Below are 19,998 nucleotides of genomic sequence, written 5' to 3'. Positions count from 1 at the left end.
ATATTTAATAACCTATTAAAGACTAAATGGTATTTAATAATGTATCGTAGTATTTACCCAAAGGAGAATTGTGATATGCTTTAATTGTTTTTACTGAATCCCTATTGATTTGCGAGCATGTATTATCTATTTTGCAACTATTCCTCTTCATTCGCATGCTTCGTCTGTTACTGTGTTCAATGAATTGAACTTCTCTGAATGGCATGAACAAGTCAAGTTCCACTTAGGTGTAATGGATCTTGACTTGGCTCTGCTGAATGATAAGCCCGCTGTCATTACTGATACGAGCAGTGCGGATGAGAAGTCTTTCCATAAAGCATGGGAACGCTCTAACAGGTCGAGCCTTATGTTTATGCGAATGAGTATTGCCAACAACATTAAGAGTACTATTTCACAAACGGAAAGTGCCAGGGAATACCTGAAATTTGTGGAAGAATATTTTTATTCTGCAGATAAGTCTCTCGCTGGTACACTAATGGATGAACTCACGACCATGAAGTTTGATGGGCCGCGTATGCAAAATCATATCATCGAGATGACTAACATTGCAGCAAGACTTCAGACTTTGGGGATGAAATTTGATGACTCCTTCTTGGTTCAGTTTATTCTGAACTCATTGCCTCCTGAGTATAGACCTTTTTAAATTAACTATAACACTATTAAGGCTAAGTGGAACGTTATTGAATTATCCAGTATCCTTACTCAGGAGGAGTCAAGACTTAAGAAACAAGGGAGTCATTCAATTAACCTCATAGGTCAAGGAGCTGGTAAAGGACTTAAAGTGAAGGCCAACAAGTCCAAGAAGAAGAAAGCACATGCTAAAGCTTCACAGGATGCTAACAAGGAACATAAAGCAGATACGTGTCATTTCTGTAACAAGGAAGGACACTATCAGAAAGATTGCCTGAAACGTAAGCTTGGTTCGAAAGGAAAGGTACAATTAGTGCTTTTGTATGTTTCGAATCAAATTTAGTAAAAGTTCCTAATAATACTTGGTGGCTTGATTCTAGTGCAACTGCTCATGTATCTACGACATTGCAGGGATTCCTTACGATCCAAACTACAAATCCAAATAAGGATTTCTTGTTCATGGGAAATCGTATGAAGGCTCCAATTGAAGGCATAGGGACTTATCGTTTGATCACGGAGACTGGACGTCACCTTGATCTATTACAGACTCTTTATGTACCTTCAGTTTCTAGGAATTTGATTTCTCTTTCAAGACTTGATGTTTCTGGATTTGATTTACAGTTTGGAAATGGTTGTTTCAATTTATATAAGAATGCTAATTTTTATGGTTCTGGTTTTCTTAGTGATGATTTATATAAATTGAAAGTCGATATTGGTTTTTCTGAATCCCTTCTTCCTGTTCAATATAATGTTGGAATTAAATGTAGTTCATTAGATGAAAGTTCTGCTTACTTGTGGCATAGACGTTTGGGTCATATATCCAAAAAAAGGTTAGAAAGATTAGTAAAGAATGAGATTCTTCCGAATCTAAATTTTACTGATCTCACTATATGTTTGGATTGCATTAAGGGAAAGCAAACCAAGCATAGTTAGAAAGGTGCCACAATAAGCACCCGGCTTCTTGAAATTATACACACTGATATTTATGGCCCTTTGATGTTCCATCTTTTGGTGGAGAGATATATTTTATCACTTTTATCGATGATTTTTCACGTTATGGATACATCTATTTGCTGAAAGAAAAATCTCAAGCAAGAGATGCTCTCAAGGTATTTGTTAATGAGGTTGAAAGGCAATTAGATAAAAAGGTAAAAATTATTAGGTCAGATAGAGGTGGTGAATATTATGAGAAATATAATGAATCAGGACAATATCCAGGTCCATTTGCAAAGTTCCCTGAGGAATGTGGCATATGTGCACAGTATACTATGCCAGAAATACTTCAACAAAATGGTGTTGCAGAAAGGCATAATCGAACTCTTATGGATATGATTAGGAGCATGATGAGTAATTCCTCATTACCCAAATCATTGTGTATGTATGCTCTTAAAACCGCTGTATATTTATTAAACAGGGTTCCTAGTAAGGCAGTTCCAAAGACCCCTTTTGAACTGTGGACAGGAAGAAAACCTAGTTTAAGGCATCTACATGTTTGGGGTTGCCCAGCGGAAGCTAGAGTTTATAATCCACAAGAAAAGAAATTAGATTCTCGAACAATAAGTGGTTACTTTATTGGTTACCCAGAGAAATCTAAAAGGTATGTGTTTTACTGTCCAAACCATAGTTCGAGAATTGTTGAAACCGGTAATGCAAGATTCATTGAGAATGGTGAAGTTAGTAAGAGTGTTGAAAAATAAAGTGTGGAAATAAAAGAGGTGAGGGTCAATATTCCATTACCCATGAATGTGCCTACTTCCATACAAATATCAAATATTATTCCAATTGTTGAAAAACACTTTGACAACACCGAGCAACATTTGGATGGAACACTTCATGAAGAAACTAACTCACAAATATCTGACACAAATGAACCACAAGAAATGCCATTAAGAAAATATCAAAAAGTTAGAAAATCGGCTATTTCGGATGATTACGTGGTTTATTTGCAAGAGTCAGATTTTGACATTGGTCTTAATAAGGATCCGATTTTATTTTGACAAGCCATAAAAAGCAATGAGTCTGACAAATGGATTGACGCCATGAAGGAAGAGTTAAAATTTATGGAATACAATAAAGTTTGGGATCTCGTCGAATTGCTAGAAAGTTCTAAAAGAATCGGGTGTAGATGAGTCTTTAAGACCAAACGCGATTCAAATGGCAATATTGAACGATATAAAGCCAGACTTATTGCCAAGGGTTATACTCAAAAAAGAGTCATTGATTATAAAGAGACCTTTTTACTGGTCTCAAAGAAAGACTCGTTAAGAATTATTTTGGCTTTGGGGGCTCATTATGATTTAGAGTTACACCAAATGGATGTGAAAACCGCCTTTCTTAATGGAGATCTCGAGGAGGAAGTTTATATGGACCAACCAGAGGGTTTCGAAACTAAAGGAAAAGGTCAAATTTTGTGTAAACTGAAGAAGTCAATATATGGACTAAAACAAGCCTCACGACAATAGTATATAAAGTTTAATGATACCATAACATCTTTTGGATTTGTGAAAAATACCGTTGATCGGTGTATATACCAAAAGATCAGTGGGAGCAAGTTTATATTTTTAGTCTTATATGTTGATGATATCCTACTTGTTGCTAATGATTTAGGCATATTGCATGAGACTAAAGATTTTCTCTCTAAGAATTTTGGTAGTCTGATGTATGCTCAGACTTGCACAAGACCAGATATTAGTTTTGCGGTCGGAATGCTGGGAAGATATCAGAGTAACCCAGGAATTGATCACTGGAAAGCTGCAAAGAACGTTTTGAGGTACCTAAAAGGAACTAAGGATTACATGCTCATGTATAGGATATCCAAGCATTTGGAAGTTGTTGGATACTCAGATTCAGATTTCGCTGGATGTATTGACATTAGAAAGTCAATGTTTGTGTCACGACCCAAACCGATAGGCCGCGACGGGCACCCGGTACCTTACTCAACTGAGTACAAATGTAATATATTTTTCGTATCATACTATCATAGGTAATTGAGCCGGAGAGGCTGTCGTGAGATAAGTAGAATAAAACATAAGGAAATACTCAATATAGGGTGACCCAACTTGATATACTGACTTATACATATGACGTACTGGCCTATAAGGCCATACTAGTATCCGTATACATGATATCTGTCTACAAGCCTCTAAGAGTACATAAATATCATAAAGGTCGGGACAGAGCCCCGCCATACCAAATAATACATATTCAAATCATACTGACCAAATAGGCAACTCCGGAGCAAGTGGAGTGCACAAACACCTTCTACTGAGCTGATAGCCTACTAGGAGAACTCTCAACCTGTCTATCGGGACCTGCGGGCATGAAACGTAGCGTCCCCAGGAAAAAGGGACGTCAGTACAAATAAAGTACCGAGTATGTAAGGCATGACAGTAGTATATAAAAGACATGAAAGAAACATGGAGTAAAGAACTCAACCTGTAATTCTGAATAGCTCTGTGAATCATGAAAAATTTATAATGTCATGCATGTGCGTATAAATGCCATACCATGCATAGGTATATGCGTACATAACATCATCAAGCCTCTGAGAGCATCCCATCATATCATCTCAGCCACTGTGGGCAAAATCATCAACGTATACCAGCTGATCAGGTGGTGGTACGTATATAAAATCTTAACCTTTTTCCATATCCCATATACATATAATATACGCGTATATAACGCTTTCTCGTCATGGGTCAATGTACATGTATAAATGCATGAAATGCATAAGAAATACATTAATAAGATTTCTCGAATATCATAAAATTAATATTCCTTTCGGACAAACTTTATCAAATAGATATTTTTCTGGAACCCATGAACAGATGATATAATAATAATAATTCACACGGGGAATTAAGAATATAGACACCCCTAGTATTTCTATGAATAGAGTCATTTATGAAAGTTACGTATTTTGCTCGTTTCGTTTGTATCATTTGGATCATGCCAAAAAGAAAGAAGGGATAGCTTTAACATACCTGGATTAGGGAATAGTTTGTATGATGTTCTTGGAAACGGTTGCACCGTACTCCTTTAGAACCGTAAAATTTTATGTTGCTATGATTTCAATAATTCTCGTTGGATTATCTTTTGTGTGTGTAAGAATTTGAAAAATCACGTTGCTAGTGTAAGGTTTAGAATCTAATTTGAAGTATTTTTGGGAATAAAATTTATTGAAAACTTGCTAAGTGTAGCGTCTGTTTGAAATGCTTAAATTAGGAAGATGTTATAAGACTTCTTACAGAAAACTTGCTAGATTGAGTGTTCTGTTTGAAATGGTTGAATTAGGAAAAATGTTATAAGATCTCTTACTTTGTTTCTTTAAGTCCAATGAAGCCAAATACTAAATGACTTACATGTACTCACTTATGATGCCACCTTTCAATTAAGAAATCATTATCAGATTACTACTTGAATATCTAATGTCCAAAGAAGCCAAAATGCCCATTTCTTTATTTAATGAGTATGACTCATGCTCTTTAAGTCTTTCCACATAATCATAGTGACGTATGAGTAACAATCCTTAGATGGGTTTGCTGCCACGTTATGGAGTTCAAACTTTATCCAAAATTATTATAAATCAACCATTAATCCTTAATTAATTGGGTAATATCACATTACCCAATAATTAACCAATTACTCACATAATTAAGAATTATCTCAAATTATTTAAAATACTACTCACTTTTAACACACTTTATACATTTTACTATCATGGCCTTGTGGTGCCTTATATGGTACTAGTCCATAAATACTGGGTATTTTAGCTCGGGCCATATTTTATCCCAAAATGTCAAACTTTATTCATTTTTTTCGATTTGCTTATCCTCTCACCTTCACCAATTTACTCATCACTTGTTTAAAATAGCATAATGCTTATAATCACAAAATAAATTTCATTCCCGAACTTTCGCCAATTAACCTACGACAAAACTTTAACGTTCGAAAATGCGGGATGTAACATCTCATTCCCGAGCTTCCATTAATTTATTTATGGCATACTTTAATGTACGAAAATATGGGGTGTAACATCATTCCCCCCTTTGGAACATTCGTGCTCGAATGTTGGCTGATGCACTTATCATTCTCATAACCCCTAGCTCTTGCGAATACTTTAATATTGTTCTTGTCATTTAGGCAACTGTTCTGTAAATAATTCCAAAGGCCAGGGCATTCCCCCCTTTAGGCCTCTTTCTCACACCACGACTTGTGGTCGGAATCCTTCCAATCTCGTAATAGTTTCTACCTTTTATTCCGTAACTTGTATGACTTTTTCCTTGTATGCACGCCTATGCGACTCTTCTCACCTCTTTCCTCTAGCTTTTAGTCAATCTCTAGGCCTCATTTCGCAAACGTATACAGAGCTTAATAAGATGTCCCTCTGGGCATCTATAGGTATACTGAAGTTCTTCGCTCGGTACTTTGTTGACTTTACTGGTTATCCATCCGTATGACTTTACTGCATCAAGGTAAGTCATATTATACTATAACTCTTACTTCGTTTTATCATTACTGAGGTCTGCTACCAAACTCCAAGCTACTTTCATTACTTATCCCATATGTATAAATCTAATTCCTTTAATGCTTCCTCATTACTTGATCGTCTTAAGAATGACAGCCTAATCTCACCTCATACTTTGGTGACTTTTGTCCATCCACTGTTGATTCACCTTAATGTTGATCTATCATCTACCACTGATAACTTGATCTCTTATGTACACGTCCCATCAGGGACATCTGGAGTAATTAGATTGATCCACCTAGGGGGGATACTATACTTCCAAAACCTGTATTTTATAGCATCCCAATATGACTCATCTTACATGGGTATTTTAATCCTATACAATTCATGAAATCCTCTTCAAGTCATTACTCAATCGAAAGCCCAAACGTCATCCTTTATCTATCACAATCATACCCTCATTCCACTCTAGATGCTATTAGTCTTAGACTCCTTTGAGTTCATTCAGGCTATACTGAGATTTCTATAACTTAGAAAAACCATCAGCTCTCTTATTTTCATGAGCTTAATCTCGAGGACTTATCTACTCATGTCACCTTCTTTCTTGTACTTTCTCATCCTTACTCTTGTCATAAAACTTCGTCGCTTTACTATACTTTAGCTTGCGACCTCTACGTATCTATTTATCCTGTCATAAAACTTCATCGCTTTACTATACTTTAGCTTGCGACCTCTACGTATCTATTTATACTATTTGCAACCTTCTTTCAACTTGCTTGCACCATAGATTTCCTTATGTTATTCCGGAACATCAAGTGAGACATCACATTGTCTCAAACTCTTCTTTACTCTTTTAGCTAGACCTCTCGATATTTAAAAACCACAAGTTGGAAGATATGCCACTAACGATGCCGCTATCATTCCCGGATACTGAATCCTAGTACTTCTAGCCTTCTATCAGAAGCATGGACTATTCTCAACCTTCTGCTTTTTGAGTATCTCGTAGGTTGTTCACCTTTATCTTACTTACCTTAAAATCTCATATCACATATTCTATATCTTTCATGACCTCCCTTCCACAGAGGTATGATTCACATCCACAACTTGAACCTCTATTATAATACTTGCACTTCTTTACATGATTCGGTGAGAGCTTTATACTGACTTCTTATGAGGCTGGTACTCTTCTAACTGGCTTTATTATAGAGCCGTTATAAAATGTGGTTGTTGTACTATCTCTCTTGTACTTATGATATTACGGGTGATCCTGTAATGTTCTCACTCATGATTTCTATAATTTTTTGGGTCCAATAATCAGACTCCTAATTTACTTAGTTGATGTAACTCTTTAGTTTCCTCTTCATTCTGATCAACCTTTATGTAGGCTTAAGCTATCTTCCGATCTGCGGCTCCTGGTATTAGTTATTACTTTAGCCTTTCATGGGCACTGAGGGATATCCATGATACACTCCTCTAACAACTTAATCATTCGTATATGATCTAGGCTCAATTCTTTCTTTTAACGTATACCAGAATCTTCTATGGCTGCATATGCTGCAGGTATAAAACCCCAAACTCTTAAGTGCGTTCATAACATCACCAACTCAGGATCATTGATCGAATAATTTCTCTCGTTCCTTCTTAGATTTCTTTAACGTAAGCTATTACTTTTCCTGGTCTTTCTGCCCTCTTGTTGCATGCATACTTAGCTTATCTTAGTTCCTACGCATTCCAGAGTTTTCGTGCAACTCATATGATCTCGGATATTACTTTTAATTTTACTTCCCGTTCATTAGCCATGGTAGGTGCCATTTTCCTTTGGAGTTATTACAATGTTGTTGTTAGACTGTTGTTACACGACCATTTCCTCTTTAGGTTATTGTACTTAGGTTGAAGCCTTCTTCCTTATTTCCTCAGCTAGTCTTTCGTTGTAGTACTTAGGGAGGATCCTCTGACTCTTGTAAAACTATGAGCTTATTACATTGTATGCTTGACGGAATTTTTGAGGTTCTTCCTCTCCTATTTAATGGCCGTAGTTACTTATCTCCACACTCTTATGCCTGTAGGGTTGCTTCTGAACTTGATATTTTTACTGTCTTCCCATCGACATTCTCTTTTATTTCTGTAATACTCAACATACAGTACTTTTAACTACCCCGACTCCTAGCTGAGTATTTCTCAAAGTTACAATATCATATCTGCGAGTCTGAATGCTTCATGTTGGGGTTCACTATTTTTATCTTGCACGATCTGTTGATTTGTCTGTATCTTCTTGTCTAGCCATAACTAGGCTTCTCCTGAATCAACTACTGACTACTCATTGGCCCATTCTCATATCAATATTTCACGCAATCTTTCTTGGGTTATTTCCTTTGTCTTAACTTACGTCTCGCACTGACTCCTCGTCTATCAATAACATCTTGGGCAGGGACCCTTACTTCCTTTCCTTGACATCGTGTTTGCATAATATTCTGGAATCGTAGCATATCTATAGGCCTGAATCAGTGCACTCTCGTCCCTTTTTCATTCTTATCACATTCTTCCTTTACCATTTCCATAGTTACTAGAACCACTTAATTCTAACCTAATGCCAAATCACACCATATTCCTCCTATTAGGGGAACACTAAGATTTAGTGCTACGATGATTTACGTATAGATGTTTTACCCTCTCATCTTTGGCATCTTTTCACATCATCGATGATCCTTACTCACCTCGTGGTAATCCTTCAGTACCAAGGATAACCAAAATTCCTTACTCACGAGGGTGACACTTAGTGTAATTAGCACACACAATCCCTTAAGCTTAACCTTACTCACTTTGCTTGCTTTAGGGAAGCGTCTTCTTGAATGACCTTTCTCTGAATTTCTTATGAATCATCTTCTGTTGTCCATTTTATTATCGCTGGAACGCAAATCTGAAACTCTCATGATGCCGACCATTATCAAATCACTCAGTCCTTAATTCATGTTTAGTTTATCTTGTTCACCAGTCCATATTGATTTCTATTACTTAGAGGTCTAATTTTCTTTTTCTTTTGGTAATCACGTTAGCATCACGAACGTATTTCTCGAAATGAGGATACGACTTTATGGCCTATACTGTTTTGTTGTCTCAAGGCCTGTCATCTCTCGTCCTTTCCTTCACTTGACTATAAACTCTGTAATACTGTCATCTTTTTTATCTACCGTTGTCATCCATGTATCACAACTTACTCATAATGCTTCATTAACTCTCTTCTTATTTCCCGCTTATATTTATGTCTATCACTTTATTCCAAAAACTTCAACAAGACATTCTTTTGATTTTAGCTCCCCTTACTCCATCCACTGGCTCTTCGGGTTGCCTAATATTCTCTCTCTACTAGGGACGGGAGTCACACTAAGATAATATTTATCCCTTCCAGGCTTCCAGTGCTAATCTTTGTAGTATTCATATCTAGCTGTACTATTTTAGGGTGCACCATCGAGGTGTCTCACAAGGAGATCCATTACCATGTTTGCACCATCCTTCGGATATTGTCAACTAACTCTACCAATCCATCCACTATTTTGGATTACTCTATCCCCAGCTGGATCTTGATAACTCGTCCTTCTCTTAAACTATGTCTGTTAGCTCCCATAGGGCATAACTGAGATCGGTGTGGCCAATTTTACATACATCTGTCACTGTTGAAGGTAACTCAAAATGCTTATATCTCCCTTCCTGAATAATGATAATCTTTATTAACTGGGTACCTCGTACCTTTCTTCATCTTGTTTCTTTTACTCCTTGAAACTTGTATTTATCTTCTGAATCTCTCATTGTCTTTCGCCATAAAGGTGGATAAATATTCTTGCCTTAAGGCTCCTTATCAAGAGGCTTACACGTCTTAGTACAGACATGATCTGCTGAATTACTCATGTTTATCCATCATAAGCATGATGCAAAAATCGAGTCCCTCTGACTCAACTCTTCCACAATTATATCTCTTACCAACTGTCTTCCTGAATATAGGCATCGTTGTATTATGACTAGGATAGAGTTTAGGAAATTGAATTCTTATAAGTGAGCTCTACCACATGATCTAGAGTAAGAAAAAACAGTGACAATCCTAAATGCTTTATAGCCTCCTGCTTATAAGTGTGGTGCACGACACACCCATAAACAAGACTCTACTAGACACGGCTTGTAGACTCCCTAGGACAGAACTGCTCTGATACCACTTTTGTCACGACCCAAACCGATGGGCCGCAACGGGCACCCAGTACCTTACTCAACCGAGTACCAACGTAGCATATCTTTCTTATTACATACAATCATAGGTAATTGAGCCGGAGAGGCTGTCGTGAGATAAATAGATTAAAACATAAGAAAATACTCAATATAGGGTGACCCAACTTGATAAACTGACTTATACATATGACGTACTAGCCTATAAGGCCATACTAGTATCCGTATACATGACATCTGTCTACAAGCCTCTAAGAGTACATAAATATCATAAAGGTCGGGACAGAGCCCCGCCATACCAAACAATACATATTCAAATCATACTGACCAAAGAGGCAACTCCGGAGCAAGTGGAGTGCACAAACACCTTCTACTGAGCTGATAGCCTACTAGGAGAACTCTCAACCTGTCTATCGGGACCTGCGGGCATGAAACGTAGCGTCCCCAGGAAAAAGGGACATCAGTACAAATAAAGTAACGAGTATGTAAGGCATGACAGTAGTATATAAAAGACATGAAAGAAATATGGAGTAAAGAACTCAACCTGTAATTCTGAATAGCTCTGTGAATCATGAAAATTTTATAATGTCATGCATGTGCGTATAAATGACATACCATGCATAGGTATATGCGTACATAACATCATCAAGCCTCTGAGGGCATCCCATCATATCATCTCATCCACTGTGGGCAAAATCATCAACGTATACCAGCTGATCAGGTTGTGGTGCGTATATAACCCCTTTAACCTTTTCCCATATCCCATATACATATAATATACGCGTATATAATGCCTTCTGGTCATGGGTCAATGTACATGTATAAATGCATGAAATGTATAAGAAATACGTTAATAAGATTTCTCGAATATCATAAAATTAATACTCCTTTCGGACAAACTTTATCAAATACATATTTTTCTGAAACTCATGAACAGATGATATAATAATAATAATTCACATGGAGAATTAAGAATATAGACACCCCTAGTATTTCTATGAATAGATTCATTTATGAAAGTTGCGTATTTTGCTCGTTTCGTTTGTATCATTTGGATCATGCCAAAAAGAAAGAAGGGATAGCCTTAACATACCTGGATTAGGAAAAAGTCTGTATGATGTTCTTGGAAAAGGTTACACCGTACTCCTTTAGAACCGTAAAATTTTACGTTGCTATGATTTCAATAATTCTCGTTGGATTTTTTTATTTTTTTTTTAGGAATTTGAAGAATCACGTTGCTAGAGTAAGGTTTAGAATCTGATTTGAAGTGTTTTTGAGAATGAAATTTATTGAAAACTTGCTAAGTGTAGCGTCTGTTTGAAATGCTTAAATTAGAAAGATGTTATAAGATTTCTTACAGAAAACTTGCTAGATTGAGTGTTCTGTTTGAAATGATTGAATTAGGAAAAATGTTATAAGATCTCTTACTTTGTTTCTTTAAGTCCAATGAAGCCAAATACTAAATGACTTACACGTACTCACTTATGATGCCACTTTTCAATTAAGAAATCATTATCAGATTACTACTTGAATATCTAATGTCCAAAGAAGCCAAAATGCCCATTTCTTTATTTAATGAGTATGACTCATACTCTTTAAGTATTTCCACATAATCATAGTGACTTATGAGTCACAATCCTTAGATGGGTTTGCTTCCACGTTATGGAGTTCAAACTTTATCCAAAATCATTATTAATCAACCATTAATCCTTAATTAATTGAGTAATATCCCATTACCCAATAATTAACTAATTACCCACATAATTAAGAATTATCTCAAATTACTTAAAATACTACTCACTTTTAACACACTTTATACACCTTAATATCATGGCCATGTGGTACCTTGTATGGTACTAGCCCATAAATATCGGATATTTTAGTTCGGGCCATATTTTATCCCAAAATGTCAAACTTCGATGAAATTTATTTTTTCCGATTTGCTTATCCTCTCACCTTCACCAATTTACTCATCACTTGTTTAAAATAGCATAATGCTTATAATCACAAAATAAATTTCATTCCCGAACTTGCGTCGATGAACCTATGATGAAACTTTAACGTTCGAAAATGCAGGATGTAACATCTCATTTCCGAGCTTCCATTAATTTATTTATGGCATACTTTAATGTACGAAAATATGGGGTGTAACAGTTTGGTTATTTGTTCCAATAGGATGAAGGAGCAATATCATGGAAGAGTGCCAAACAGTCTGTTATTACTACATCCACAATGGAAGCAGAATTTGTGGCTTGTTTTGAAGCCACGATTCATGCATTATGGCTGCGAAACTTTATTTCAGGACTTGGGGTTGTCGACACCATTACCAAGCCGTTGAAAATTTATTGTGATAATTCTGCAACAGTATTCTTCTCCAAGAACGATAAGTACTCCAAAGGTATCAAGCATATGGAATTAAATTACTTTACTGTCAAGGAGGGAGTTCAAAAACAAAGAGTGTCACTTGAGCATATTAGAACCGATCTCATGATTGCAGATCCGTTAATGAAAGGTTTACAGCCAAAGATATTTAAAGAACATGTACATAGAATGGGTCTTGGCTGTATTTATGACTGATGTATTTATGATATTTTGACACTCTAAGCTCATTTATGTGTTTCTGATATACATTAATTACTTCATGTTTCTCATAATGGTGTACACATTATTGTTTTGAGATATTACAGGATAAGTCTCAATGAGACATTATTGTGGACCATAATATTTTATAGCTTATGGACCTGGTACGATGAGTTGCTAATGTTGTAGTATATGGAAGGGAGTATGTAGACAAATTATATATAACCGCCATAACTCACATTTAGCAGTTTATCGTATTATGGTATTTATGATGGGCATTATAGAAGAGATTTGTTTATGCGCAACTAATGTTCTTATATTATTAAATATTAATATTATGTGATTATTGGGCCAAGTGGGAGAATGTAAGTTTTCCTATGTGTGTGGCCCAATAGGTTTAAGGCCCATAATTAATATTTAATTAATGAGCAAATCTCATCCGTCCGATCGGTTACTTGATGGACGTACCAGATTAAGTGAGAACCTCTATAAATTGGTCATCTCCCCACCCATTAGGGATACCGTATTTTAATTCTCTCTTCCATCACTAAAGTCGACGGTAACGAAAGTTAGGGCAAAGGGCGAGAAATCAATTTCGATAAACGCTTCCGCTTTGTGATAATGGCTTCCGTTTCAGGTATGTTTTTTTGTAACGATTATATGTAAGATTATCATGTTCAAGATCATGGTATAAATTAAAGTGTATGTTAACACAAAAATGTAATTCTTTGAAACCTGGACCTTGAAATCATCAAAATTTGAAAGAAAGATAAGTATATTGATGTGAATGGACAAAATTTGAAAATGATTTGCGTCCAAACAAAAAGTCTGAATCGTCTGCACGCAAAGGAATGGTCTCCCAATCCAAGCTTAACGACTGCAAGTAGCAGCCAATGCAGATGGCAAGAAAACAAATAAAACGCTTACCCAAAAGAGAAATTAACCAACCATTTTTACACATTCATACCCTATTCCTTACCCCATTTAGGATGAGATAAGATCAATGAGCTTCTGCCACGTGGAACCCCTTATTGTGGCTTATGTAAATAGCTTAGCTAAAATTTAAAAAAAAAAAAAAAGTCATTGCTACCCTTTCATGTGGTCATTAATTTAATTTGTAATGTCAAGAACCACATAATAGCGGTTACCATTCCTCTAAGATTGGGTTTGCTTGATTTTGTGTCCGTATGTGCAACTTCATCGTTATATATAGAGGGGGCAATAGCTTCAAGCTAAGCAATTAATATTCAGCAATGGCTTCCTCAGTTATGTCCTCAGCTGCCGCTGTTGCGACCGGCGCCAATGCTGCTCAAGCCAGTATGGTTGCACCCTTCACTGGTCTCAAGTCCGCAACCTCCTTCCCTGTTTCCAGGAAACAAAACCTTGACATTACTTCCATTGCTAGCAACGGCGGAAGAGTTCAATGCATGCAGGTTTGTACTAGAAGTATATAATATCTGGATTGAACTTAGTGTATCTTAACCTGTTTTAGCTTTAGCAGGTACCCTATCTTATTTTTTGTCGATGATTACTTGTAATTAAGGCACTATACTATGTGCCTTAATTTCACCAAATATATTACTCCCTCCATTTCAATTTAAATTACACAATTTTCCTATTAGTCCGTTAAAAAAAGAATGACACGTTTCCAAATTTAAAAACAATTTAACTTTAAACTTTTCATTTTATCCGCTTTAAGCTTTTATAATCATACAAATGGCATGGTCCCACAAACCTTTTGCCCCTTAAGCTTTTAGGATCACAAATTTTTTAAATATTTTTTTTTTCTTAAACTTTGTGTCAAGTCAAGCTAAATTATCTAAATTGAAACGGATTGAGTATATGCATAGAAGATCACAAAATTCATTGACACCCCAATATTAGATTGAAAATGTTATATTCCATACTTGTACCGTAAATTTTTTATGTGGAATATATATGTAGGTGTGGCCACCAATTAACAAGAAGAAGTACGAGACTCTCTCATACCTTCCTGATTTGAGCGTGGAGCAATTGCTTAGGGAAGTTGAGTACCTTTTGAAAAATGGATGGGTTCCTTGCTTGGAATTCGAGACTGAGGTCAACATCTATTCTAAATCTTGCTACTATTATCAAGCATAACTAACATGAATTACTCAATCCTAACTAGTTTGGGATTATACATATATAGTTGATTAAGTGAAAGAGGAGTATTATCTCATGTTAATGTTTTGTTTATCTTGTGGATATGTGCAGCACGGATTCGTCTACCGTGAGAACAACAAGTCACCAGGTTACTACGATGGAAGGTACTGGACCATGTGGAAGTTGCCCATGTTCGGGTGCACTGATGCCACTCAGGTCTTGGCTGAGGTCGAGGAGGCAAAGAAGGCTTACCCACAAGCCTGGATCAGAATCATTGGATTCGACAACGTCCGTCAAGTGCAGTGCATCAGTTTTATTGCCTACAAGCCTGAAGGCTACTAAAATCTCCATTTTAAAGACAGCTTACCCTATGTCTTCGGGGGAAGTTTGTTTGAATTCTCCTTACCCTGAAGAAACTGTTTTGGTTTTTCTTCATCATTCTATTCAATGTATGTTTTTGAATTCCAATCAAGTTTATGAGAACTAATAATGACATTTAATTTGTTTCTTTTCTAATATATGATTTTTCAACTTGTTTAATTTGTGGAGTATGTTAATTTGTTCGAGTAGTATCTGCAGTCTCAATGCAATTGCCTGCACAACTATGTCAATTTTAATTTGTTTGAGATTTTTCAGATTTTATGTTGGGCCACCCAAAAAAAAAAAAAAGATACCTTCAACTAAACTTGAACAATTTCCCCCTTCAAATTATGAAATACACTAGATCAACCTCTCCTTGCACTACTGAAAAACTGTCAAAAACCGTCCACAGCATACCGACCGAAATCGGCCGGATGAGGAAATCGACCGAAATCAGTCGAAAAATAGGTAAATTGGTCGCAAAAGTCAAAGAAAAAATTTCACACAAAAATACCGACCACCAAAAGTGGTCCCATAACAAATAAACATTGCTACATCTGACACATATAAAAAATCCGACCAATATCGGTCGGAAATTGGTTAATCTTTGACCAAGACCTGATTAGGATTTTAATTAAAAAAGTTTAATTAAAAAATTTCAAGGATACCGACCGAAATCGGTCGAAAATTTTAATTTATTTTTTCCCGCCCAAGGTCAATTGGTTTTTTCCATAACAAAAATTATTTTTTAGAAATATTATTAATTTACCGACCAATTTCGGTCAGTATTATTGTTAAGTTATTGTTATTTACAATCTACATATATTTCACAACACACATACACACACACATACACACACACACACACAGAGTCTTGAATGTTTCATTCTCGATCACCTTACTAGTACTTTGCTCGGATACTTCATTAGTGGATCAATTGAAAATTCAATTATATTCGATTAAAACTTAATATAACATATTTAAAAACAAAGAGTATAGTTTTATAAGATGTAGTGATATATTAATACTGAAGTTGTAGCAACAACAACATAGCCGCCACCACCACCACTAGCTTGTTTCACGCCGCCACCACCACCACTGCCATTCCCCTCCTCGGCACCACCACCACTATCATTCTCTTTCAAGGTTAGTAATCTACCTTATTAGCTTTTTAATTTTTAATTTTCTGAATATAATTTTATGCAATATTTTAAGGGTTTTGTCTATTTAGGATTTATGTGACTAAATAAGGTTTTTGAACTACATTAGATTTAGATTTAGATTTGAACTACCTAAAATAATAATTTTTTTAGAGTTTTTAGTTTGAACTACATTAGATTTAGAATTAAGGTATAGAACTCAAATTAATGCATTTAAATTATTTAATGTATAAATTAATTTAAGGTATAAATTATGAACTACCTTAAATTATGAACTTATGGTTCTTAATAGAATTCAAATTTATGCATTTAAATTATTTAATGTATAAATTAATTTAAGGTATAAATTTTTAAAACGACAATATCAATTAATCTAATTGAGTTAGTCTAATTAAATTAGTCTAATTAAATGGCTTGACTAATTAATTATTCTAGCGAGTCTAATTATGATTAATGATAGGGTCAGAACAATATTATTACTAAAGTTTATTATGTAACTTAAACTATAAATTAATTTGAATACTCAATTAATATAATATTCAATTTATTTGTTCTTTGTGTAGATGGAATATCGTAGTTGGATGTATAGTAGAAATTATCCTAATCGTTGGTTTTTGACGGAGGAATTTATAGAAGGGGTTAATAAATTTATTAGGCATACAATGTCACTTGAACTATTTCAGTTTGGAGGGATGATTAGGTCTCTATGATGACCCAAAAGGTCATCTTATGTTTTAGAACTCGAATCTGCGCTCTTAAACCTTAAAAATTTCATTTTTACCCTCCTCGATTTGCATGCGCAGTCTGGGAATGTTTCCGGAAAGCCTTTATGTTGAAAATTGATGAAAATAAGAATTTTTGCCTTAAAAGTTGATTTTAGTTGATTTCGGTAAATATATTTAGTAGACGGGCCCGGATTTGTATTTTGACAGTCCCGGTGGGTCCGTATCGAATTATGGGACCTAGGAGTATACCTAGAATCAAATTCGGAGGTCCCTAACTCGAGTTATGAATTTTTAATGAAAATTTAAAAGTCTGAAAATTAATTATTTTTAAGAATTGATTGATGTTGGGTATTGTTGGTATCTGGTCTGTATTTTGGTTTCGGATCCCGGTACAAGTTTATTATGATATTTAAGACTTGTCTGTGAAATTTAGTGAGAAACATAGTTGATTTGACGTGATTCGGACGTCCAGTTGAGAAGATAGAAATTTTAAAGTGTTCTTGAGAATTTCATTTGATTTGGTGCTAAATTCGTAGTTCTAGGTGTTATTTTGGCAATTTGATCGCGCGAGCAAGTTCGTATGATATTTTTAGACTTGCGTGCATGTTTGATTTGGAGCCCCGAGCGCTCGGGTGAGTTTCTGATAGGCCACTGGATGTTTTGGACTTTGAAAAATCTAGTTTTCTGCAGATTCTGGTGTTCTGGCATATCCTTCTTTGCGTTCGCGAAGGTCCTCTCGCGAACACGAAGAGTAAACTGGTCAGCTGGAATTTTCTTCTTCGTGAAAGCGAAGGCTTGGTAGCGAACGCGAAGCGATGGGGTGTTACCCTTCGCGTACGCGACCAGCTGCTCGCGAACGCGTAATGTTAGGCATACCTGGGGGAGAGTCAGTGATCCTTCATCGCGAACGCGAGCATGGTCTCGCGGACGCGAATGCCAGAGGGGGGGAGACCATAGCGAACGCGAGCATGGTCTCGCGAACGACGACGAAAGCCGAAGTTTGAAGTCGAATCCGAGCGATAGCAATATCAAGTACTGCCTAAGTTTGAATGCGAAAATTCAAAATGTCAAACATGTGTGGAATCTAAGTATGTTAAACATCCTTATAAGTCAGTTGAAAGGAATTCAAATCTTTTAGACTTAATTCACATAGATATTTGTGACATGAAGTCAATACCATCTCGCAGTGGAAAGAAGTATTTCATAACTTTTATTGATGATGGTACTCGATATTGCTATATTTACTTACTGAATAGTAAAGATGAAGCAATAGACGCATTCAGGCAATACAAAAATGAAGTTGAAACGCAACTTAACAAGAAAGTAAAAATGATAAGAAGTGATAGGGGTGGTGAATATGAATCTCCTTTTGAAAAAATATATTTAGAATATGGAATTATTCATCAAACAACAGCCCCTTACACGCCCCAATCTAATGGGATTGCGGAAAGAAAGAATCGCACATTAAAGGAGAAGATAAACGCGTTGTTGATAAGTTCTGATTTGCCACAGAACTTGTGGGAGAAGCCATTCTTACGGCTAATCGAATATTAAATCGAGTACCCCATAGCAAAACACAATCCATTCCATATGAAAAATAGAAAGGAAGGAAGCACAACTTGAATTATTTTAAAGTGTGGGGGTGTTTGGCAAAAGTGCAAGTTCCTAAACCCAAAAGGGTAAAGATAGGACCAAAAACCGTTGATTGTGTTTTCATAGGATATGCGACAAATAGTAAAGCATATCGATTTCTGGTTCATAAATCAGAAAATTCTGACATTCATAATAATACAGTTATAGAATCAGATAATGCTGAGTTCTTTGAAAATATATATCCGTATAAAAAGGAATGTGAGTCGTTTGGTGAAGGATCTAAACGACCTCGGGAAGAAACAAAAAAAAGTACATGTAATCAGGAGGATCCAAGACGTAGTAAACGTCAAAGAAATTCTACTTCATTTGAACCAGATTTTGTGACTTTCTTATTGGAGAATGAGCCTCAAACATTTAAAGAAGCTATGACTTCTTCGGAATCATTGTTTTGGAAAGAGGCAGTCAATAGTGAAATAGAATCCATATTGAACAACTATACATGGTAATTGGTTGATCTTCCTCCTGGAAATAAACCTTTGGGTTCTAAATGGATTTTTAAGAGAAAAATCAAAAATGATGGCACTATTGATAAATTCAAAGCAAGACTCGTAGTCAAAGGGTATAGACAACGAGAAGGTCTAGACTACTTTGATACATACTCTCCAGTTATAAGAATTACGTCCATACGGATATTAGTAGCATTAGCTGCAGTGTATGGTCTTGAAATTCATCAAATGGATGTTAAGACGGCCTTCTTAAATGGAGAGTTAGAGGAAGAAATTTACATGGAACAACCTGAAGGGTTTGTGGTTCCAGGTAAAGAAAAGAAGGTATGTAGACTTGTTAAGTCTCTTTACGGACTAAAACAAGTACTCAAACAATGGCATGCGAAATTTGACCAAACAATGTTGTCAAATGGTTTTAAGATAAATCAATATGATAAATGTGTGTACATTAAAAATGTTCCAAATCACATAGTCATTGTTTGCCTATATGTGGATGATATGTTGATAATGAGTAATGACATTGCCAACATAAATGCTACTAAGTGTATGCCCAATAGCAAGTTTGATATGAAAGACTTGGGAGTTGCTGATTTAATTCTGAAATTAAGATCCATAAGACTCCTCAAGGTCTGGCATTGTCA

The 19,998-nt window shown here is 35.7% G+C and overlaps 2 protein-coding genes across 2 annotated transcripts; both read left to right on the top strand.

The window, feature by feature from the left end:
- Nucleotides 1–232: 232 nt before the first annotated feature.
- Nucleotides 233–12,886, top strand: LOC142172152 (uncharacterized). The gene is made up of 9 exons (XM_075235933.1): nt 233–595; nt 707–934; nt 1,042–1,558; nt 1,711–1,936; nt 2,045–2,227; nt 2,330–2,598; nt 3,238–3,514; nt 11,528–11,552; nt 12,485–12,886. The coding sequence occupies exons 1-9, from the start codon at nt 233–235 to the stop codon at nt 12,884–12,886; spliced, it is 2,490 nt and encodes an 829-aa protein (XP_075092034.1).
- A 1,085-nt stretch (nt 12,887–13,971) lies between these two features.
- Nucleotides 13,972–15,529, top strand: LOC107765795 (ribulose bisphosphate carboxylase small subunit, chloroplastic 2). Its single transcript, XM_016584494.2, has 3 exons — nt 13,972–14,322; nt 14,834–14,968; nt 15,125–15,529. Exons 1-3 carry the CDS (start codon nt 14,143–14,145, stop codon nt 15,353–15,355), a joined length of 546 nt encoding a protein of 181 aa, XP_016439980.1. The 5' UTR covers nt 13,972–14,142; the 3' UTR covers nt 15,356–15,529.
- Nucleotides 15,530–19,998: the final 4,469 nt, after the last annotated feature.

The sequence above is a fragment of the Nicotiana tabacum genome, chromosome 17 (assembly GCF_000715075.1).
Source record: "Nicotiana tabacum cultivar K326 chromosome 17, ASM71507v2, whole genome shotgun sequence".
Classification (NCBI taxonomy): domain Eukaryota; kingdom Viridiplantae; phylum Streptophyta; class Magnoliopsida; order Solanales; family Solanaceae; genus Nicotiana; species Nicotiana tabacum.
Note: the sequence above shows the minus strand (reverse complement) of the source record. Positions and strands in the feature narration are given on the sequence as shown.